General features: G+C 45.0%; 1 protein-coding gene across 3 annotated transcripts in view; it reads left to right on the plus strand.

Moving 5' to 3' along the window:
• The window catches only part of IQSEC3 (IQ motif and Sec7 domain ArfGEF 3), a 100,879-nt gene that overhangs the window by 44,809 nt on the left and 34,111 nt on the right, over positions 1-21,959 (plus strand). For 2 of the 3 annotated variants that reach the window (XM_032207693.1, XM_032207692.1), the window contains exon 1: positions 17,205-17,263. Coding sequence is in view for 1 of the 3 variants with exons in the window: in XM_032207691.1 (XP_032063582.1) it covers positions 16,975-17,263 (289 nt within the window). In the remaining 2 variants the exon portion in view is untranslated. Of the gene's footprint in view, positions 1-16,974; positions 17,264-21,959 lie in introns of those variants that run through there. The other variant, XM_032207691.1, reaches the window with a different exon arrangement.

The raw sequence follows: 21,959 nt of genomic DNA on the forward strand, positions 1-21,959 counted from the left end.
AAGAGAAACGCAGAGCAGGAAAACCACAGGGTCACCATGGAGCTCACGTCTGTAGCTGATAGCTGTGCTGCTCTGGAATAACTCAATGCACCGCTGAGAGAAGCTCATCAGATCATTTACAGAGCCCATCACCCTGCTCAGATCAGGAGCAGGCTCCCTGTTGAACCAAGGCAGAACAAAAGTCAATCAATCAGGACTGAAATATGTGGGTCAGAGAGCCTGAATAGGCAATCAGTTCCTGGGTGAGCCAGGAATATCCCTAAATAAGCTCATCAGGACTCCCGATGGGAGAGCCTGGGATGCAGGAGCTCCCTGTGCAGCTCTCCTGAGCACCGCTGAAGGGACAACCAGTCACAAGTGGTGCTTTGGTGAATTCGATAAACCAGCTTGGGTTTATTCTTTCTTTTCTCCCTCCATGATCAAGCGTTTCCCTAAATGAGATAAATCCTGTCAGAACTGATGCCACTAATAACCATCAACCGTCTAGTTTTAATTAGAGTTTGCTTCATTAATGCCCCAACTCCTCTCTGCACAGCAGATTAAATAATGTACTTGCAGCTCATTTACACAAACCCCCAAACTGCAGGGCTGAGCTGCAATCCTTTAATTAAACAGCCCGGCTGATCCCTACCACTGCCTCGGCTCATCAGTCTAAGCCGATTAAAGAGAATAGGGACTAATAAAGAGCATAAACAGGGAAGTGACTCTCGGCTCTTCAAGGGACTTGGAGACTCCAGCAGTGATCGGCTGCTGTCTCCTCCTCTGCCAGGAGCCTTGCCTCAGCCCTCATCGCTTCCTTCTGGGACCTGCCAGAACAGCTTTGCTTTCAGGGAGAACCCAGCCTCATCTTGGGCGACAGAGGGAACATGGGCAGCAGGGAAGGTGAACGTAAGGAGGGGTATCTAATTCAGGGCAGTAAGAAGAGCAATTGCCTGACTGCAGGACAGCGCAGAGAGAGCAGCCACACAGCTTTGGTGGGGCAGAAGGAAAACTGTAGGAGGTCAGTTGTTGGGATCAGCCTGGGAAAAAAAATATGGTTCTGCTTGTGTTTTCTGGTGGTCATTGTCTGTTCTTGTGTGATCTTCCCTATGGTTTGTCCTGCCAGGTTTCTGAATCTTTCTTTGCTATCCATCCAGCTGAAAAGGCCTTGGCTTCACCTAGGTGTGAATAATTGGGAGCAGATTGGTGTCTAACATCTCAGCAGAAGCCAACCTGATGAGGCAGTTGTGATCATTCCCTCCCATACCATTCAGCGTTGCTTCACTGACTGCCACTAGCATTGCTTTGCCTCTTCTCCCTTCTCCCCTCCCATGAGTGAATTCGTTATTGAGGGATGGGGATGGACCTGAGTGTCACAGTCCCATGAGTTTAACAATGTGAATTTCCCACCTGGTTGCTGTGCTGGCTTGCACCAGTGGTCAGCAAGACTGGTGCTGCTGGCTAGGAGCTTTAGGAGACAGATTTGATGCAACATCTTCTGCCCCCAGGAAGCCCAGAGCCAAAATACAGTATGTGGTGCTGGCAGCAGCAGGCAGATTCCTGCTGCTGAGCTCTGCTTAGGGCTTCCCCATTTCCAAGTAGAGTGCAAGCCCTGAACAAGAACCACCACTTTCTACCATGGATCTGTACACTACTGGCTTCACGATCACAGCCCATCTTTCAGGCTGGGCTTCCACTGGGGATGCCAAAGATCAGGCTGAGTGGAGTGAGGAGACTCCATGAAGGCAGTAGGAGCTAACCCTGCTCCTTTGCTGAGGTGCTGATTAGACCGTGATTTAGCCAAACCCTATAATTTCATAAAGCAACTGCTCTTTTTCTTGCTGGCTTCTGCCTGCTAACGGCAGGGTTTCATTTTAGGGATTTGAATAGCCTCGTAATTGCATTTCCCGCTTCTCCCAGTCTCACAGTGGAGACTGGCATCCCAGAACAATGACCTTAAAATGTGTCCAGCAGCAGCCCAGCTCTAACAGGATTACATACCATTTGCCTTTGTGTGAGGTAATAGGGCTGAGATGAGAAAGATTTGTTTCTATTAGAGTAATGAGAGGAAATGATGGAGTCACAATTGGAGGGAACAGTATATTCATTCAATTGCCTTTCAGAGGCTTTTCGGAGCCTGCCTCTGGCTCGCCTGTGATGCTGAATAGGAAATCAGCAGAAAATCACCTCTGCTCCAGCGGTGAGAAAAGTTCTACATAAAACATTAAGCACCTGGGGCAGGTTCACTTTGGCAGTGGTCATGGGGATGTCACTGGAGTGCTGAATGATCTTGTCACAAAGGAGAATAGATGGGATCCAAGTATAATTGTGTGAAGGGCAGGATCAGACTTCAGATAACTCTTTGGGAAGGGATGATGCTTCACCTTTGTATTTGTGAGAGAGATTCTCCTTCCTATCCGGAAAAAGAGCAGGTAAGACCTGACCTGCTTTTAAGGCAAAGGAGACAAAGAGTCTTCCCAGGGAGAGGTCAGGGTTCTAAAGACTGTCGTGTGGAAGGGCTTGGATGTGGACTGAGCAGGAGAGCTAGGGTCTGAAATGTCTATTGAAAAGTTGGGCTGGATCTACTCATATTTGCACATAATATTTTCTCATGAGAAATAACTTTCCAGTATGGAGAGTGCTGCTTAGTTCAGGGCTGAAATATGATCAGTACAACTGGCAAGTGTTTGCTTCATGATTATGGACCAATTAAGTTGTAACTCAATATAGTTTAAACTTCAAACAGCTGTGTACTCATTTCTAAAGTGCCTTCTGCATTAGTCACCGTCACAAATTGGTTACTGCCTGGCATCACAGCACCCATTAGCAGCAAAGAGACATGTAAGCCTTTGGCTACATCCCCAAGCCAGCCTTCCCTACATTTCTGGTGAAACTCCCTTTTGCCCTGTTTCTGACTTACCAAAGTACTCAAATGGAATAACCTTGTCCTTGGTGGAAGAGGAATTGTGTTTGTTGCTCCACTGTTGCATGTGGGAGGGTGAAAAGTGGATGGACAGATTTTGGACAGTTCTTTGAAATCAAACCTTCAAACACCTTTCTTTCCAGCTCTCTGAGCTGCATGGCAGTATGCCCTTGCCCTTAAAAAGCGCACAGTTAAAAACAAAATCTGATTTCCTTTACTTCTGGAAGTCTGCTGTCTCTGACTCTTCATATATCTTTATCTGAACTCTGTTCAGAGAGAGAACGTGCACTCGTTCTGTGCCCTATGAAGTCATGCTACAAGACATTGGCACAAAAGAGCCATGCATATCATCCACTGCACTGTCACAGCATCATGTCTTTCTTTGATTCCCCGCTGCTGTAGCCCAGGAGCATTTTTCCTCTCAGAATAGCTCTAACTTTGCCCTCGGGTCATGCTAGATGCTCTACCAGTCAAATCCTCAAAGAAAGCCACAAGATTGTATTTGGTTTGCGAATGCAGTAACCCCTAAGACTGAGGCCCATGAAGTTGATAGGAACTGACCAGTTCTCCAAGTCAATTACCTGTCTTAGATACCACAGAAGCATCTTGAAAACAAAATCAACTAACCAAAACCAACCAAACAAACAAAACACAACTTGAATTTGGTGGGGAATGATGATTTTCCACCAGTATCTGTCACTCTATAGCCACTACAGAAAAACAGATGAGCTGCACATTATGATGGACCCTGCGAAAGACTGACCTTGCCTGACACAAAGAAAGCAAATCCAGTTCATGAAATGGGAAATTGGCCTTTTTGGCTTAGGATTGCTGGCAGGATATTGGTGGCAGGATATTGGATTTATAACCTGGAGGTCAGTGCTTCTTCTCATCTCAGAGGTACTCAGTGCTGTGGCCCAGGTGTGAAGCACGATAATGATTCGAGTCTGAATCAAATCAGATCTGTAACCTACCACACAAAACAGCACAATAACTCTGACTAATTGGCCCCCAGCTTGCAGTGTCAAGTGCAAGCTCCCAGAATTAGTGGAACACAGAGGCTGAATTCTCATCTGATTCGTAATGGAGGACACTCCAGGTCAGGCTTACAGTACCTGGACATGCCAGTGTAAAGCAAGCCTCCACAACCATGCTCTGTGCCTTGTGTGCTCCGAGGACAAGAGACTTTATATACAACACTCCTCAGCCTGATTTTCATTCCTGCTGAAGCTATCCACAGCACCGTTTTTGAAAACGCACAGGAGAAGTTTGAGCAACATTTCTGCTTTGTTAGCACATCCCGTTTGTGCTTCTTTTCTCATTTCTGTGCCTTATTGAGGTCACAGGCATGACGAGAGGATTTTTTCTGCTTCTTAACAGCTCATCTACTTCTTATTCTTTCCTCCCTGTAGACTTAATAATCCTCTGTTCAAGATATTACAACTGGAGTTTGTGGAGATGCTGCGAACAGGCAGGGATGGGTCAGCAAAGTTCACATAAATATTCCCCAGGCTCACAGTTGTCTGAGTTTTGATTTCAGCTTGACACAGAGATGTGGGCCAGGAGTAATGTCTGGACCCAGATCAGAACTCTTCCCAAGTGTGAGAGTGAATAGATTCTTGCTTTTTTGAGCATTTTGTACAGTCAGAACCAGCAGCTTCAATTGCTTTGTAGAAACCTAGGTCCAGAACTGCAAAGGTATTTAGTGCACGTAGATTTAGGAGAAATGTTGAAACACAATTATAAGCAAAAAAATGTTTTAGAGAACATCCCTAACATCACAGCTACCAACAACCTTGGGAATCTCGTTCAGGGAAGAATAGTTGGCAATTCTGGTACATGACCTTTGAGGAATGGCCCTTTCTGGAAGCATTCAGAGAAACGGGAGGTGAGTTTCAGATGCAGTAGCTCAGTCCTGTAAGGAGATTCACCAGGATGGAACATTTTTGCACTGTCTTCCATGCAGATGTTTCTCTGCTTCTTCTCTCCAACAGCTGGTGCAACCACTTTCAGGAAAATTTGGAGAACATGTTGGGGGTGGTGGGGTTAAAGTGAGGAATAGATGGGCTCTTCAACAGGAAAACTACAATCTCTGACAGCAGTTGGAGCATTTCTGTCACATTGGTTGCTTTATTTGACCTCTGTTGACACCTTTCTTAAGGAAGAAAGAAGATGGCAGGAGAAAGGTCAAAGGAAACCAGTCTGAAGTATCCTGTTTTGAAACTGCAAAGATACCATTCAGACACCTGTGTTTGCTGAGAGCCTGAGGCTGTATCCAGCCATTTCCTGGCCTCACGTCCTTCCACTCCTTCCTTTGCCCTTGTTGCTTCTGTTGTCTGTGTGGATCCTGCTCTAAAGGAATTCAGACGTGGATTTAAGTACTCTGCTCCTGCATGTGACAGCACTTTCCATTTCTTGGTCCACAAGAGTGGTAATATCAGTGAGAGCTGAGCATAGCCAAACCCTGCAGTTGTGGGAGCCACTTTCAGCAGCTATTTAAGTGGTGTTTGAGCTATTAAGCTATCAGTTTGTTTCTTTAATTTTGAGTGATTTACTCATGACTTGCAGATGAACCTCATGTTCTCTCCCCCGTGTTGCAAAGAATTCCCTGTCCATAACACGGCAACTTCTCAGTACCAGTGGAATGCAACATTAACACCTTCTGGATCCTGTTCTTTCTGTGTGATCATGCCACAGAGCTGCTTGAGAAGCAATGACAGCTTTGGAAATAGTCCTGTATCTAGCACTGAAAAATGGGCAGACGGCTGATAAAGTAATAGCAGATGGACTGTGGTGGAGCTAACACCATTCATTCTAATCCCCTACTGGTATCAATTGACCTGATCTGCTTCAGTCAAGATCTTATCCCCACCCCTAAAACCGGTCCATTTCAGATCTTTTGTGCACTAAGGTGCATTCTGTTGAACTCAAGAGGTTATTTCTGTGGACCCTGTCTACACACTTCTTCATGGCTTACAAGGCAGAGAGAGAGGTGAGGCAAGTACATATTGAGAAATTGGCAAAGTGATGAGAAAAGAGCCTCTGAGAAAGAAAGGGAGACATACTCAGCTCAAGAAAGAAAGCAGTGAGACTGATAGGAAAAGGGATGGCAGCCATGCTACACAGAGGAGGAGAATGACAGAAGAGAAGGCAGCAGAAAAAGCAGAAAGTTAAAAAAAAAAAAAAAAAAAAAAAAAAAACAAACAACAACATAAATGCAAGAAATTGGAGGGAACCAGAACATAAGAACAGAAGATAATGAGCAAGTCCTTTGACCAGAATATTCCTGTTCATGCCAACCTTCTTTGGCAGTGATAGGAATGAGGCTCTTTTTATCACACATTTTCTTGCAGTGTGATGTTGAACCAAGGGGCTGTTGTCTTTTCTGTGTTCTACAATACTAACTTGCTCCTATGCACATTCATCATTGTGGGGTAGGTTCTGTGTTTGAATACAATAAGCCCCCCTATTGGGAACACATGACTATGCTCCAGAGGTCCTTCTTCTGCCTGGCGGGCTTTCAGATCCTCCAGGAAGAACTGAGGGGTCTGAGAGGCTGAAGAGGAGCACACTATACAACTGCTCAAATCACTTCATGGAATATCCTGAGTTGGAAGGGACCCACAAGGATCATCAAGTTCAACTCATGGGTCCACACTGGACCACCCAAAAATCAGACCCTATTTTTGAGAGCATTGCCCAAGTACTTCTTGAACTCCAGCAAACTTGGTGCCATGACCACTGCCCTGGGGAGCCGGTCCTGGTGCCTGACCACCCTCTGGGTGAAGAACCTTTTCCTAATATCTAGTCAGAACCTCCCCTGTTGCAGCTTCAAGCTGTTCTTTGGGTTCTTCAAGCCCAACTTTCTCTGGTTTCTGCAAATAGCTGGATAGCTGAGGGAGAGGGGTTAAAAATGGTGGGAGATTTTTGGGACTGTCCCACCTCAAAACTGCAGAAGAGCTGGGGTCCACCCCATCTTCTGTGAGGAAAGACCATCCTGAAGAAAAGCATCAAGACATAATCAGGAACTGAGACTGAGTGAGATTTGGGTGCTTAATCCCCTCGTGCTCCATTCAGAGATTGTGGATGCAGAATCTGGATGAGGCCTAGAAGGTGAAGTGTAGTGCAAGGATACTGCTAGTAGGGTGGAAGGAGCGGAGGATGGGATAAAGACAGCAGCAAGCAGGCCTCTGTGTGCAGAAAGGGGCTTCTTGGTTCCCACCGGTACATGTCCTAAAAATGGAAATGCCTAGCCCATTTCCTAAAGCCTTCTGCTCAAACCTTTTCTCATTGCTGTACATGGTAACTTGCAATTGTACTGGCTAGATGGAAACTTAGTGCAGAGGGGAAAATGAGGAGAGAGGCAGGACTAATAGCTAAAGGGAAGTTCGTAAGCTGTCTAATGAGGGTACTGAGGAGACAACATTAGGTAGGACAAGACTTACCTTTCCTTTTTCAGTTCCCAGAGCTGTTTGTATAAGCACGCAGTACTAGTGCAGCAAGCCTGCCTTAGGAACTACTAATATGCTGTATAAGAGCAAGTAGAAGTACTGTTCAATTCTGGGTTAATTTTATAGATTTAAATCTCACTTCCCATGAGACTTCAATTTACTCTCCTGGGTATCCAAAGTGAAGTCACTAAGAGGGTATGTAGGTTACTTAGTCCATACCTAGTGGTCCTGCTTTTCAGGGCTGTCAAGTTCACACAAATGTCGTTGAGGTGAGTTGTAAGTTAAAGACCAGCTTGCATGACTGCAAATTAGGCTGTTTTCTTTCTAGATTGAGGAACCTGACTCTGGCCACTCAGTTTGGAAATGTACTCTAACAACTTATAACTGTCTCTCGTTGGTAATTTGGTTCTTTCCATATACAGTTTGTAACGCTCTCCCACAGGGAGCTATATTTGCCTGGTGACAAGAACTATGTGTCACCTTTTTCATGTCCCATAATGGTAAGTTGCTGCTTTCCCATAAATAGGTTGTGCTGCTGTTATTATTGCCTGTGTATCTGGGTTGACTGCAATCTCTCTCATCCCAGCTGTTGGGGAAAGAGGGAAAATAAGGATAGGTTGCTGTATGTACATTTTGCTGGTACTCTTCTGCACATATGTCTTCTTGTGTGAGTGGCAAGATATAATAGATGCTTGTAATTTCCCAGGATACACTAATGCGAGAGTGGTAGGTCAAGATGCAGAGATGCATTGTGAAAATTATTGCTGTGCTGTTACAGCACAACTGGATTTGATAGTCATATTACGGGTTGTCTTAAAAATACAGCATACAGGGCTAGATCCTCCATTGACTTTGGTGCAGTCCTCTGGTGTAACACCATTCAGCACCAGCCATAGTATTGCTCAACACAATAGGACTGACTGTCAAGACAAAGTCCTGTTTTTCTTCACTATCTTGACCCAAAAAATTCAAGTCGGAGTATAAAGTATAGGGATGGGAAACATTTTATTCCTCAGAGGAAAGAAAAGTTGAAGAGGCCCTGGAGGAATGTGAGTTTGTATGTCCAGATGTGTAAGTTGCTAAGATATTCTGTGTTCCAAATAGGAATGAGAAAAGATAGAAAAGGGATTAAGGCCTTGGAAAAGAGAAGTCACATAAAGAGGATCGGGGTATGAATGAAGCAGCAGTGACACGGTAGGTTAGAGTATGGGAAAGTGGAGCTTTGTGCCTGCTGCACAAGATTGTGATGATAGCCATTGGCTGGGGAAAGGGGGAAGGATTGCTAAACATGCTGTTTTTATCTTGGTCTTCAGCTATAAGCTAACCCCAAATCCCAGATCTGAACACACTGGAGAAGTTAAAATCTGGATCAAATCTGCTTTCCTGAAGCTGATGAATAATGCTTTGAGTGTCTGTATGGAGGATGGTGGTCTGAGTCTGTGTCACTCTTTATGTTGAGGAGGACAACTGGGCTTCCTTCATGTTGGTCTGACACAAACAGTGGCCTTCTACTGGGCTGTGGTGATCACAAGAGCGAAAAAGCTGAGATATTTGAGAACGGCCACAAAATGTATCTGGGTTACACAAAGGTCTTGTGAACCATCTCCCTCACTGCCTTCAGTAGCCAGTGACCCCAGTCCCTTAGGAAAGAACCAAGAGGGGCAGTCCAGCCCTGGCGGTCTGTCACAACAGGTGGAAGAAGAAAACCACGGAAGCCCTTGCCTAGGTCTATAAATCCCAAGAGCTGTGTGCCTGACCTGACAGGTAGCTGAAATAGGAGAGCAGTGGGCTGAGGGGATATGCAAGGTTTCCTTCCCTTGTAGAGGCTCTGCTGCCTCCCAGCCCTGAATTCATCTCATTTTAGCAGTGAAATTCTATCTTCTGCATGATTGCACCGGCAGGCTTTTGTCAGCGAATTTGGTGATGTTCAAACCTGCCTCAGGGATGAGGAGCCAAGAGATCTGAGTCGAAGTGGCAGAAAGACTGCTGCTGAGAAGCCAAGTTTCTCTTTCCCGGGGTGCTGAGCGGGCAGTTACACTAATGCAGGATGCCATCTGTTTTTTCCTCCTCTAAAAGGTCGTGTTTACCAAACATTGCAGAGGCAACAGAGGTCTGGGGTTAAAGTAAAAGTAATTAAACCATGTAGGGCTGGGGCCTCCTGTGCCTTCAGTGTCCATTTGGTGCTTTTCACACCTCAGTAATAAGTACAGGTGCCCTGTTTGACTCAGCCACAGGTAACCCCTGTGCAGTGACAGGCTGTGGGACCTTCTCCCAGTCCAACCTGCAGAGACAGCACTGCAGCCACCACCTAGGGTGTCGAGCACCAAGGTGTGGTGAGCAGCTGAGGAAAAGAGGCTGAACTTTCCAGGCTGAGTCCTGCACTCCTGCAGCAATAGACGGAACAACACAACAACATGGAAGTTACCCAGTACATGGGTATCACGTTTAAATACCAAATCTGAAGCGGAGGTCTTAATTTTGGCACATCGGACCCTGTGGAAGTTCAAGACGTTTGTTAGTATTATTACATATTCTACCTGCTTAATATACATCTTGCCAAAACCACTTCAAGCAATGTTGGAAAGATGTTGCCAGTTTCAGTCTCTGCTAAAGGATGTTAAATTTAATTCATTTCCAATATATTAAGCATACTGTACTGTCAAGTCTATTTTACAGGTATGTGTGCCAGCCTTTTTATGAAACAAGTAATGTATTCTGGGATGGGTAATGAGCTTGGTTAATTATCATTAATTCCTCTTGGGTAAAACTAGTGTGAGAAGATGGCTTGGTGCCACTGCTTTGCAAGGTGTTACGTGAATGTAGACAAAATCAGAATCTTGTTCCTATTTTGGGCTGTGTTGGGGGAGACTGTCTGAGAAAGCTGCAGCTTGGCTGGCAGGGGATGATTTGCCAAGATCAAGTTCCAAGTTCCCTGCCTCTCTGGCAGGAGACACTTCTGCCTTCCATCATTTTCAGCATCCTCCCAGAGAGCATTGCCTCCAAGTCACCCTAAAACCTGAACTTAAAAGCAAATCAAAAGCAATTCTTCTGCACTCAGACACCCAGCATGTCAGAAATCTCTGAACCTTGAAAAGATCCCATAATATATTACCAAGCCTGTCTCAGCCATTTTTCATTGAATTCTGATCAACCCATTCACCATATGTTATGGGTGTCCTCAGGGAACACTGAAATGAAATAAACTGAAAAGGCACTTTGGACCCTGCTAAGTCAGCAATTGTTTTTCTTTTTTTTTTTTTTTTTTTTTTTTCCTGAGGAGGGAGAGGAGAGAGGACAGGGGAAATGCTGAAATGTCTTAAGACGGAGTGAGAATAATTTCTTGCAGACTTGGGGTCTGGACTTCTCTCTGCATATGCTAATGAACTCTTTTTCTAATACTCCATATGATATTTTCTAAAGGTTTTTGTTCTGGTATCTCTGAAACTCTGAAGTCTTATATGGTGCTTGGGTCATGGTAATACTAATCAATTACAGCACTTCAGAGCAGCATATATGCATTAACCAACTGATCCTTGTGAAAGGCTCTGTGAAATGGATTCATAAATTGTTGTGGCCCTTTGCAACTGGTCCCCCTAGTCTTTGCCTCAGTTACAGGGCAGAGTGATGTACACTGACCCTGAATACCATGGGGGAGATGTTACACATGTGAAACTGCAATGTAGTCTTTTCCCAGAGTGCCAGAGAGACTCAAAGAGGAGTTGAGATCAGCCCCTCTAGTACTTTAGTAGCACCTCACAGCTACAGCTTCCTCCTACCCAATTAGCTGGACCTTCTTTCATCACCACTGTGCCTGTCAAAAGGGCATCCGAGCATCCTCTTCTTGGGTGACTGGTTTCTTACATCTCTAGTCAAGTCCAGGAGAGACGTTGCTATTTCTGTTACTGTTATTGCTCTTATTTATCTGCAATATTTTTTTCTTGTTGTAGGCGAGCAGGAGAAAAGAGATGTCTTTTGTGTCTTGACCACATGGGAGCTGTGTAGGTATGGAGTGAATGGTCAGTGAGAAAGTTCAGTTTTAATTTCTTACAGGTCTAACATTACTGTCCTTGAGAACAGTTGTTCTCCTTGCCCTACAGTCCTGTTTAGTCACTCAGCTACCTGTAAATATATTTCTGAGAAATTTGAAAATTAATCTCAGACTGCGAAAGTTTTCTAATATTTGACAGCAAGGGCAAAGGAATGTAATGTCTGGAGCACCCAAATTCTGTGTTCCTGCTTACAGGAAATTTAGCTTGAAATTGTCCTGAAACATTTGGGGACAATGGGCTGCATGTTCTTTCTCAAGTATGGGAATGTTTAAACCTGGCAGTCAGGATCCAATGAATAACTATGGTTCAGCTAAAGCTGGCAGTTTGAAGCACAGATCCTTGCCAAGCTGGAAATATATGTTTCCCACAGCAAGTAGCTGGTGAGGAGAACGCAAGGAAGTGCAGCTTCTTGATCAGTGAGAACTGAAAAGCAGTCAGATGTCTCCCAGGATGCAGGATGATACAACAGCTCTGTACAGACACAGGGAGCTGATACTACTAGGAATGGGCTGGTGGGCATCTCTGGCTTAGTAGTCTGTTATTACTGATTTGAGCTGGTATCACTGATTTTTCATCTATCATCCCTCTATGATGGTATGTTCATCTCTTGGTGTATTCATTATAGGAAACTTTTCTGAGAAATCTGTACCTAGAAGCCAAATTCCAGTAGTTTCATTTACCTGTTCTAGACACTGACAAAAATATGTATGGGTGCTCAGCTGAATTGTCTCGGTGAGAGCTTTTTCACAATCCTGTTTTCTTGAAAGAAGATTCATTCCAAAACCCTGATATCCCTGTTTTGAAATGTGGTTTATGCTAGACTAGCTGTTCCATTTCATTTAAGACCTGAATCATATCATCTGTAGTCACCATCTTTGATAACAAAACTGGTCTCCGTCTGCATCAGGAGTATACACGTCAGCAGTGTAAAAGGAGGAGGGGATACCTGAAACAATTGAGAGAGATTTTCTGCAGCCGATGAAATCTATTTGTAATAATGACTAAGCTAGTTGCTGTGGATCACAAAAGTCATAGAGGAACATTCAGGAAGAAGAGAACAGATGAATTTTTAGTCTTCCTTTTTTATCTGATTGCAAGTGATTTACATTAATATTACCACTTTTGATCAAACAGAATTCAAAGACATTACAAATCTTCCCTACCTGATTGCATGATGCGCAGAAAATTGCTTCATTTATCATGCAAGAGTAGCTGTAAAAAATGTGGGAAACAGTGGTATATGATACTTTAGGACAGCAAGTAAAGAACACTGATTACAGCTGAAACTGCAGGAGTGGTGCTGGGATACAGAACTAAATTAACCTACTTGGAGTTTGGCCAGGACATTGGGATTCACACCTTAGACTCTGTGTGGGATTTTTAATTATTACAAGTGGTTAGAAAAAAAATCTAATCCAAGAAACCAAATGTGCAATAGGACCATTCCTCTCCTTCATCACACAGCTAGAACATTTGATTGTCCACTGGGCAAGGGAAAGCATCTATATACCCATAATTTGCTTAATAACATTTTTTCCATACTGTAGTGTCTGTCGTTATTTATGTTTCTTACTCTTATTTTTGTTGTTGTTGTTACTATGATTACAATAGCATCTAAGCCTTTACTCGTTAATAAAAACTTATCTACCAGTGCAATTCAACTGTGTCACTCAGGACAGTGTCAAAAAATCAGGATCATTATGGTTTTAGCCTGGATTTCATTGCAGTATTTGTTTGGATCTTTAGAAGTGTGTTTTGTCTCTCCCATATGGGGCCTCATCCATTGCTGTTAACATGCTAACATTCAGGAAGCTAAACAAAATCCGTTTCTTGTAAGTCACTGAAGTTTCCCAGATCAAGCTGAAATTTCCCAGGTTTGGTCTCTTACCTGAAGGTGAAGTAGGATTGTCTGTTTCTTTGGAGCTTTTTTTTCCCCCACTAAATAAAAATGGTTCAGCCATTTTTTCACAAAAGAGCATGTAGACAGTATTCCCACTTCAGCATGAGTATTTGCTGTTTCTTTCTGAACAGCACAACAGCCAAACCAGCAGGGGGTTAAAAAGTTTATAGTTAGCATAAAAATATCTAGCTGAAAAATGCCTTTGAGTGCTTCAGTGGAATCTGATTTTGATTTGACCGAGTTTTGACCCTCAGAAAATTCCACACATAAGTGCAGTGCATTCTGTATGGGTGTATTCACCGGGCTCAGCGCATGCACGGAAGAGGAAGACAAGGTTATATGTGTACGTGTGGTTAGCTTACATTCTTATCTTAGCCAAGCGTCTTCAGGGGGTTGCTTCAGCTATGCATTGTACGTGGGAGCACTGAGGTTGGTGGTGCTTCTCACGCATTTCTAACCAAATGCAGGCACTCAGTGGTTGCAGTTTAGGGCCCTCCTCTGTCTTGAGGAATACCTTGGTGGTCTAATGAGGTCCAAGAGGGTTAAAGAGGTTCTGAGAATTTTGGATTGGGCTGACATCCTCTGCCTGATTGGGCAAGGTAAGGATCAGGTCTTTGAAAGTATCAAGAATCAATGATCTCTGGGTAGGTTCACAGTGACGAGGCAGGTCCAAGGTCAGGCTAGGGAGTCAGCCTCCAGGTCAGAGTCCAGATCAAGCAGTTCCATGGCTGTGGAAAGGGGAAAGCTGTGGTGGGGCTGGAGATCAGCACCCTTATGGTGCTGCTAGTGCAGGGACCAATGGCCCTGGGCTGGCTGAAATGGGATTCTGGGTCAGGAGATATTGGTGGGGGTCCAGGTGAGGCTGGTCAGGCCTTTAAAGTCTGCTAGTGCACTAAGAGCCCTGACAAGGCTTTCCTAAGAGCCTGGGAAATGTTCTTCTCCGGAGGTGCTCAAGAGTTGACTGGAGAAGGCCCAGATCAACCACGTCTTTGAAAATGGACCCATTTTGAGCATACAGTGAAGTAGAGAGGTCATGACTTCTCTTCCAGCCCAGATTATTCAGTGATTCTATAAAGCCTACTGTTTGTTCTATATTAGCTGGGTATACAGGATATCCCGTTTCTACAGATGTTACTCAGACTAAACTGTGTGTGACAGAAAACCAAGCAGGCAGCATACACTGGAGGTGACACACAGCCCCACAAAGCAATGACACCAGAGGTGACGTACAGCTTCACAGAGCAATGGGCCTGAATGCTGCAAAATCTTATGCACACACTTCATGTTCTACCATGAGCAGTCTTATGGCAGCTAGTGGAAGCTCTCAGAAAAATATAGTTAAGCACATATGTGAATGTTTAAAGGACTATCATGTCAGGGAATATTTGCTGGCATTTACAGTCCATTCATGCTCCCAGACAAGTCCGCTAACTCTTTAGTCCACTGCCTCAGGCTCTGACCTGCCCTTAAGACAGCACACTGCACTGTGGCCTTGACTCAGCAAAGCAATTTGGGGTACGTGGCTTGCTGAATCAGAGCTTGTGAATCTAGTTGAACTTGCTTTGTAGGATACAATCCAGTTCCCACCAAAGCAGTTCTGTGGGTTTTGGCATGCATTTCAAAGAAAACATGATCAAATCTATGTTCACCTGGTCATCCCTCGAGCCAAGGGCAAAAATTTCTGCCCTGCTAGCTAAAAGGAGAGCAGACAGAACAGAGGCATCCAAGGAAGGTATTACAGTGAGAATTGTAAGGCGAAAGTTTATAAATGTTTCCTAAAATGTGGCTGGACATAGAACAGAAGGAGTTAGAAATGGGGAGTTATTTACATGTACATCTTCAGGTTTAGAAAAAAACATGTTGAATTATATGGTGTCAGGAGTACAACAGCAAAATATAAGGTATACAACCCTACAGGACAGTTTTGTGCTTCATTTTAATGGAAACATTTCCTGATTGATGAATGCACAGCTATGTCATCTTAATGCTCTTTGACCAAGTTGGTTATGTAGAATTAATGTAAGAGATTGGTTTATTTGAATTTATTTTTTAAGTCTGACTGGTGAATACATGCATGCATATGAAAGGAGAAGCTTTCTACTTTTTAATCCCACCTTCTTAGTTCTGAAGTTGTGGTACTGTGTTTGACTCATCACATTTAGAGTCCTCACAGAAACTTTATAGAGCCCTTGTAGAATATTTCTAAATTTGACTGTTAAATTGCCATTGAAGATAACAAACTTCATTTTAAAGTAACAGTAGGTATTCAAAAGTGCTTCTAGGCTTACGAGGTAAAGTCTACTTAGAAGACTTGTGCTCTTAAGAGCTTACAGCACTTTTGCAAATGAGTCTTAAATGCTTCTAAGTAATTTGGGAACTACAGAAAATCATATCTAATTTCCCCGATTTTGCTCTGACATCAACACCAATCATAAAACGATTTGATATCTAGGTGACAGCAGAACTGATCATATATGGAGCAAATCCAAGAGAAAGAAATATGATTCAGAAGTGAATTGAATAACATAATCGTGTTTAAATATGGGAGGCAGTACACATCTTTGGTTTCAATGGAATTAAATGCATTGGCTCTGCAGCAATTATTTCCAAACTCAATGTTGCTATCGACTAAGTGCTCCCTTGGAAAACAGCGGAGCTGTATCTGGTGTACACTGTGCAGCAAAGTCCAGAGTTCATGCGGGCTGGCCTGCCCACTCTGGGAAATTGTAAATTATTCATCTGTAGCCACTGGAAGGAGACTGACATAGCAACAAACACTCCCATAGTTCAAGCAGCCCCCCAAAGCCTTGTTTGAAATTGGATGATTTCAGAAAACATTTGGCAAGAGAGGTTAACAGCAGACTTCCTTGGTACTTCAATGGATGGGGTATATGCTAATCCCGTCCTGTTCGGAGCAACATGTCAGCCCTCTTAAAGTGCACTGCTGTCAAGCCTGGTTCCATACAATTACTGCCGTGGCTGACAGGAGAAAAGGGTGTTTTGCTTTCTCCACAAGACCTTGGTGGCACAGCAATCTGTCCTGTGGCTCAGAAAGAAACGGCTTCTTTTATGGAAGCTCTGCAGCCTGCTATGGCTGTGTCGCAGAGTTGCTTTAAAGAGTCAGGACCTTAGGGCTGGCTGGCTGGCTCTGCTGCAGTGTTATGCTCTCAGCTCTCCAGAGTTTCTCTGGAAAGTCTGCAGCATTCAGCCATCCTCACACAGTTTCTCACATGCCCACAGAAGCTCCAGGGGAAAGCTGGATCCTTGGGATCCAGGCTCTGTAACAGATGAGCCTCTGGGGTGCACAGGGAGATAGCAAGCAGTCGGCAGCAGGGCACAGAGGTGACTGTCAGCTGCTCCAGGGGGCAGGAGGGGTGTCCTTCGTCTGTGACACCCTCTTTGGCCCCTGACCGTCAACTGTAGCACCTTGAGCAGCCAGGCAGCTGCAGTGTGTGCAGAACTGGTGTGCTTGCTCTCAGGGAGTGAGGAATAGCTGCACAGTCCTGCTCCATCCCTGAAAGACACCCCTTGCAGCGCAGACTCCCTAAGCATTGAAAATGCAGATCAGTGAAAGAGTATAGTGAACAATAACACGAATAATACAAGTAATAATAATACAAATAATAATCAAAAAAACAAATAAAAAAGAGATACATTGCGTTTTGTTCACAGTGACGATCCCAGCGGTTCCTCAAGCAAGAAAGCCGGGTGTGAATCGGAGGATCCGAAGGAGGCCGGCAGACAGAGTGGCCAGGAAGGCAGGTCCGACACCTTGACGCTAAAAGCCCAGCATGCGGAGCTCCAAGAAGAGCAGGCAGCGGGGTGTTCCCCTCTGGTGCAGAAGGCGAGCCTCCACCACACGGGCTCCCCAGTGAGAGTGCAGCGCAGCAAAGGGACGGCCTCGTGTTCCCATGCAGCTGCCTCCGATTATGAGCTCTCCCTTGACCTAAAGAATAAACAGGTACAGAGGCTTCCTCCTCAGGCTGTGGGAGAAGGGGATGGGGCGGGTGGGACTGCATTCACACCATGGTGTGCCGTATTTCTGCAAATTCCTTAGCCTCCTGTTCGCTCAGATCTTTTGCCCTGCCTGAGCAGGCCTGGCCCTTTGGCTGTGTGGGGCTGACAGAGGAAGTAACTTCACCACCTGTGGCTGCAACACTTCTTTCACCCAAGCCTGCTGGGCTTTGCTCCTCATTGCCAGAGTTCTGTGGTCCGAAATTGTACTCAGGTGTGACTGTAGGTTTAGAGTTGACTTGTAGGCAGATGAGGCTTGTGGCATCCAGAGATGCTGCCTGCACAGAAGTGCATGGTACCTGTAGGGTTCCCAGCAAATGATTGTCTCAAAAAACCTCCCTCATAAGAGAAGTCTCCAATAGCCATCTTGCTGTCTTGGATCACCCTGGGCAGGACCCGTGTGCACTTCCATGTTAGCCTCTTCAAAGCATGAGCTCTTAGGGGGAGTGTGGTTTATTCTGAAGTGTCCTGCACAGTTATCTACCATAGTGTTAATGTATTGCTACCTTCACATCCTTCAGTCCAGTGGTGGGTGCTGAAGAGACAGGCAGGTTTACCAGGCTGAGAGAAAATCATTCAGTCTTGGAAGTTGCAAGCCTCTCCTCCTGTGCCTGAGGCTACAGCCTAGCTCCAGAGCACAGTCAACCCATCTCTAGCTGCCTTTCCCAATGGGGCTCTCAGCCAGGGATAGTGGGACAGGGGCTAATAGCAGCTGGCCTCTTCACTCAAAGGCAATGAGGTGGAATGTGCCCTCGCCACCCCTTGTCTCTGCAGATTACAGCCCAGGAGAGCTGTTGTACAAAACAAGACCTAAAGAATTGTTTCCGACTTTTCCCTGGAATGGCAGCTCAACCAGAGGCTGTCTAATACACAGACCCTGCAGGATGTGAGATGGAGTGGACAAGCAAGTGCTAGCAACACTGTCCAGGTTATGTTCAGTGGGAGAACTCAGTGGGAGCTGTGCTATTGCAGATGAAGGGTCTTGGCTAATGAGGTTCCCACAGAAGAAACTGCTGCTTCTGGGACATCTCTCTGCCATTTCCCTCAAGGCATTGCTGCTGTCCCAAAACAGATATGTCAGATCGTTGGCTCACTAAATTCCTGAGCAGAAAAGAGGCCTTGGTTCTTTAGCTCTGTCCTTCTCAGATACTGCATACCCAGCTCAAACAGAATTTTTGCTTCACACCAGGAAAAGAAACAAGGGAGACTAATTAACTGGCTTCACAGACTAATGTGACATATCCTCAGGGTGGGCCAGATCTTGGCTGCTATATATGGGCTTAGCCTCCTCAATGTCCTAGAGATGCTCCGATTTGTCCTGGGGAGTGTGTGTCCTGTGTTATTTTAGCTTTAAGGTCACGTTGTCCCATCACTGTTGCTGCAGCAGAGGCCAGACCTGCCCTGGATGCATGTGAGACAGAGAGACATGTTAGCTGCTTGTTCATTAAATTCCATTGCCTCGCAGTACTGACCTTGCAGGGACCTTGCCTGTCTCATAGGTGGAACCATTTTTCTCATAGCGAAGGGGGATTATAGTACATGTGCTTCCCCAGCCTGATGGATGTTCTCCGTGGATTACCTCCTGCTCTGGAAGGGGAGATTTCCAAGGAGAGAAAAGTATTAATTCCTCCAGTCTTGCAGTCTGTAGTATGTGTTTTCACAGGTATTCATATCAATTTACTTGTTGAGGAGTTCTCTTGAACAGGAACAAGGATGACAAGACCCTCACAGCACAGTGACAGTAGTTCCCTAGTCACAGCATGAATTTTCTTCCTATAAGTACTACTAATATATTATAAACAGGTGGAAAGAGAGATCTTTAGCCTCACAGTGTAGTTGAGGTCACATTTAGCTCTTGAGAGAGGACTGAGTGCTGCTAAGAAAGGAGGGCAGCATAAAGCCTCCTCTGCACAGCTTGGAGGTGCAGTTCATCTACCAGTCGTTGTCCCCCAGGATTATACCAGCGGGTTGAGAGTTCTCCTAAGTTTATGCTTTGTTGGTAAAATGGAAATCATAGAAGAGATGAGCTTTCTGTGCTGAAGGGCTGACAGATGTCTCATGTATGAAGGAAAACATCCCATTAGCACATGGCCTTTATAGCAATGTCCTTCCATCGTAGAGGTTGGTATTGGTGTGTGTTTGGGGGGGGTGTTAAAAAAGGGTGATAGAGAAATATCATCAAGATATTTTTCTTTTTTTGACAGTACATACATTTACTCAAGCATCTCAGATTCTGTCACTAAGCCTGATTCTCTTCTTGCTAACATGGAGGCATGTAGGCATGTTCAGTGGCAACCTGGGTGGAAAACTGATGCTAACCAAGAGGAAGATCAGTCCCATTCTCTCCTGGCAAACTTATGCATTTATGCCGATGGGCAGCAAAGCCATGGGGTGTGTACCTCAACTGTTCGGCCACATCCAGGCCTGACACTTTAGCTTGCCTTAGGCTGACCTTGTTAAATCTCCCTTCATGTGCAATCTCTCGTGGCAATGGATATTTCCCAGCCATTTATAATTCAGCCACAAGGCTTGAATTGCTCAGACTGAGTGTTCGTGTTGAGGCCCAGAAATGTATTAAGCTAATTATTCTTTGAAATCCCCTTGCCCCCTCTTGCTTTTCCCTTCCTTTGGCACTGGCTGTCGGATCATTCCCCAGAGAAGAGTAGCTTTAAGTAGGCAATTACTTGTGATTCATAGGGTTTATTAGGAGTGAGAGAAGGCCAATCATGTCTGGCCTTTCTCGCCCCTCAAATGGGCAGGGAAGCTTCCTGCAGCAAGCCAGACATACATCTCCATTACCTGTGACTGCTGTGGTGTGCTAATGGATGCCCTTTCTTCCTCTTGAGAGGAGGAAAACAGACCAACAGCTGTGTGAAATCCTTAATTCCTCTGGAGGGTCAGTTAGCTAGACCTGGTAGCAAATGTGAACGTCTCAGACATCAGTGAACCATAAATGGCTGGGCTGCATCAAGGGGAGCGAGACAGAGACCCATTCCTGCAGAGCACAGGTGAGGAGGGCACTGCTTTATGGGTGTGCTGCTTCTGGCTTTGGCAGTCATCTCAAGCATCCTTTAGAACAGTCCCTGGGACTTAGTTATGCCAGCTGCAAGACACTGTAAGATGCCCCTTGCTTTGGCCAGGGCTGGATGGCAGCACACCACATGCAGAACCTGCCCTTGCACTTCTGGTATGAACTGGAGAACAGACTAGGCTAGGAGTCCTCTCACTTTGCATGTTGTTCTGATCCTTAATGCCCTAGTCCTTTGGGAAGACTGAGATAACGGACTGCAAAAAAACTTGTGATAGTTTTGTCAAGGCACTGACAGCTTGCACCTTTCCTTTAGATTTTTAGAAGGATCTCTCCTCTTAGTTGTTAAAATCTGCCTTTTTGGGAACTGTCCTTGCATGAGAGAAACTGGCCTTTTACTTCAGATCAGCAGTGACTTCTTGTCTTGGCCTTTAATAAGATCAGAGCATATGAATTTCACATTTTCAGAATGGCTGTCACCTCCTTGGAAACCTCAGATAATTATAAGGCTCTTGCTTCTGCTTTATTTTGTCTCTTACTATTATTCTGTTCCTCAAATAGCTGTGTCTGTCCCTCCCATTTGTTCCTCTTTCCCTCCCAACACAATTAGCTCTACATTTTGATTAACCAGACCATTATATTAAGTGCTCATGGTCAGTTGTCAGCAATAACTGTCTGGGTTGGGCCTGTGCAGGTTACTGGTTTAATTTGCATTTATTTACACGAAGCTTCCTCCTGGAGACAAAGGGCCAAGGGATAGCTCACTCTCTTTCCAGGGAGGCCAGCTTTGAAGCGGCGTGGCAGGAGTGCTGGATTGATGGTGGGATTTCAGATGGTTATTTTGGAACTAGGGACAGGGAACTTAGCAAAACGCTTCTGCTGACTACCGAGAATCAGTTCTTGTCCCTGCATTCCCCTTTCATGCTACATCAAACAGACTCTGGGGATAAGTGGAGATGTTGGTTTTCCAAAGAAACTTACTGATGGGTCTTGCAGTAAATGAACCTGAATCCATGATCATCGTGTAGGTGATTTTTTAGAGCCAGTTCTGTAGATATGTTTTGGGAGGGCAGTAGGGCAAATACTATGCCAATACTTTTTTATTTAGGGGTATGCAGAGATCTGAGCCAGATGCCTCTACAACTGCATGACTGACCCTACTGCTAAGCAAATTGCTGGTATTTGTCAGTGATGGCCTTTGGTCCTTCCTTTGGGCAGATACGAATTCAGAAGGAAGGCAAACAGAAAACAGAAGTGCAAGACAAAGGGGCCCTTCTTCACTTCCGCAGAGGGAAATATGAAAGGATGTTATCCCCTTGCTCTGCCCATGAAATGGCAGCCTCCCATCCAGTGTAACAGGATCCCTAGACCTATTGCTGCCTGTGGTGATGGGGTGCCAATGGGCAAAGACTTTGATTCTTATTCCAGCAGCCAGGGTGCCAGAACAGGGGCAGAATGGCTGGGCTCATGTCATTCCTGTCTTGCTGTCATCTCCTGAAGTCTTATCATCTTCCCTTACTTGCAGGGGAATTAATACTGGAAAGATGCCAGGGGTGATTTGCACTTCTCACAGCTGTCATTCCAGGCCCTCACTTGTATCCAGACCACTCACTGG

The sequence above is a fragment of the Aythya fuligula genome, chromosome 1 (genome assembly GCF_009819795.1).
Source record: "Aythya fuligula isolate bAytFul2 chromosome 1, bAytFul2.pri, whole genome shotgun sequence".
NCBI classification, from domain to species: Eukaryota; Metazoa; Chordata; class Aves; order Anseriformes; family Anatidae; genus Aythya; species Aythya fuligula.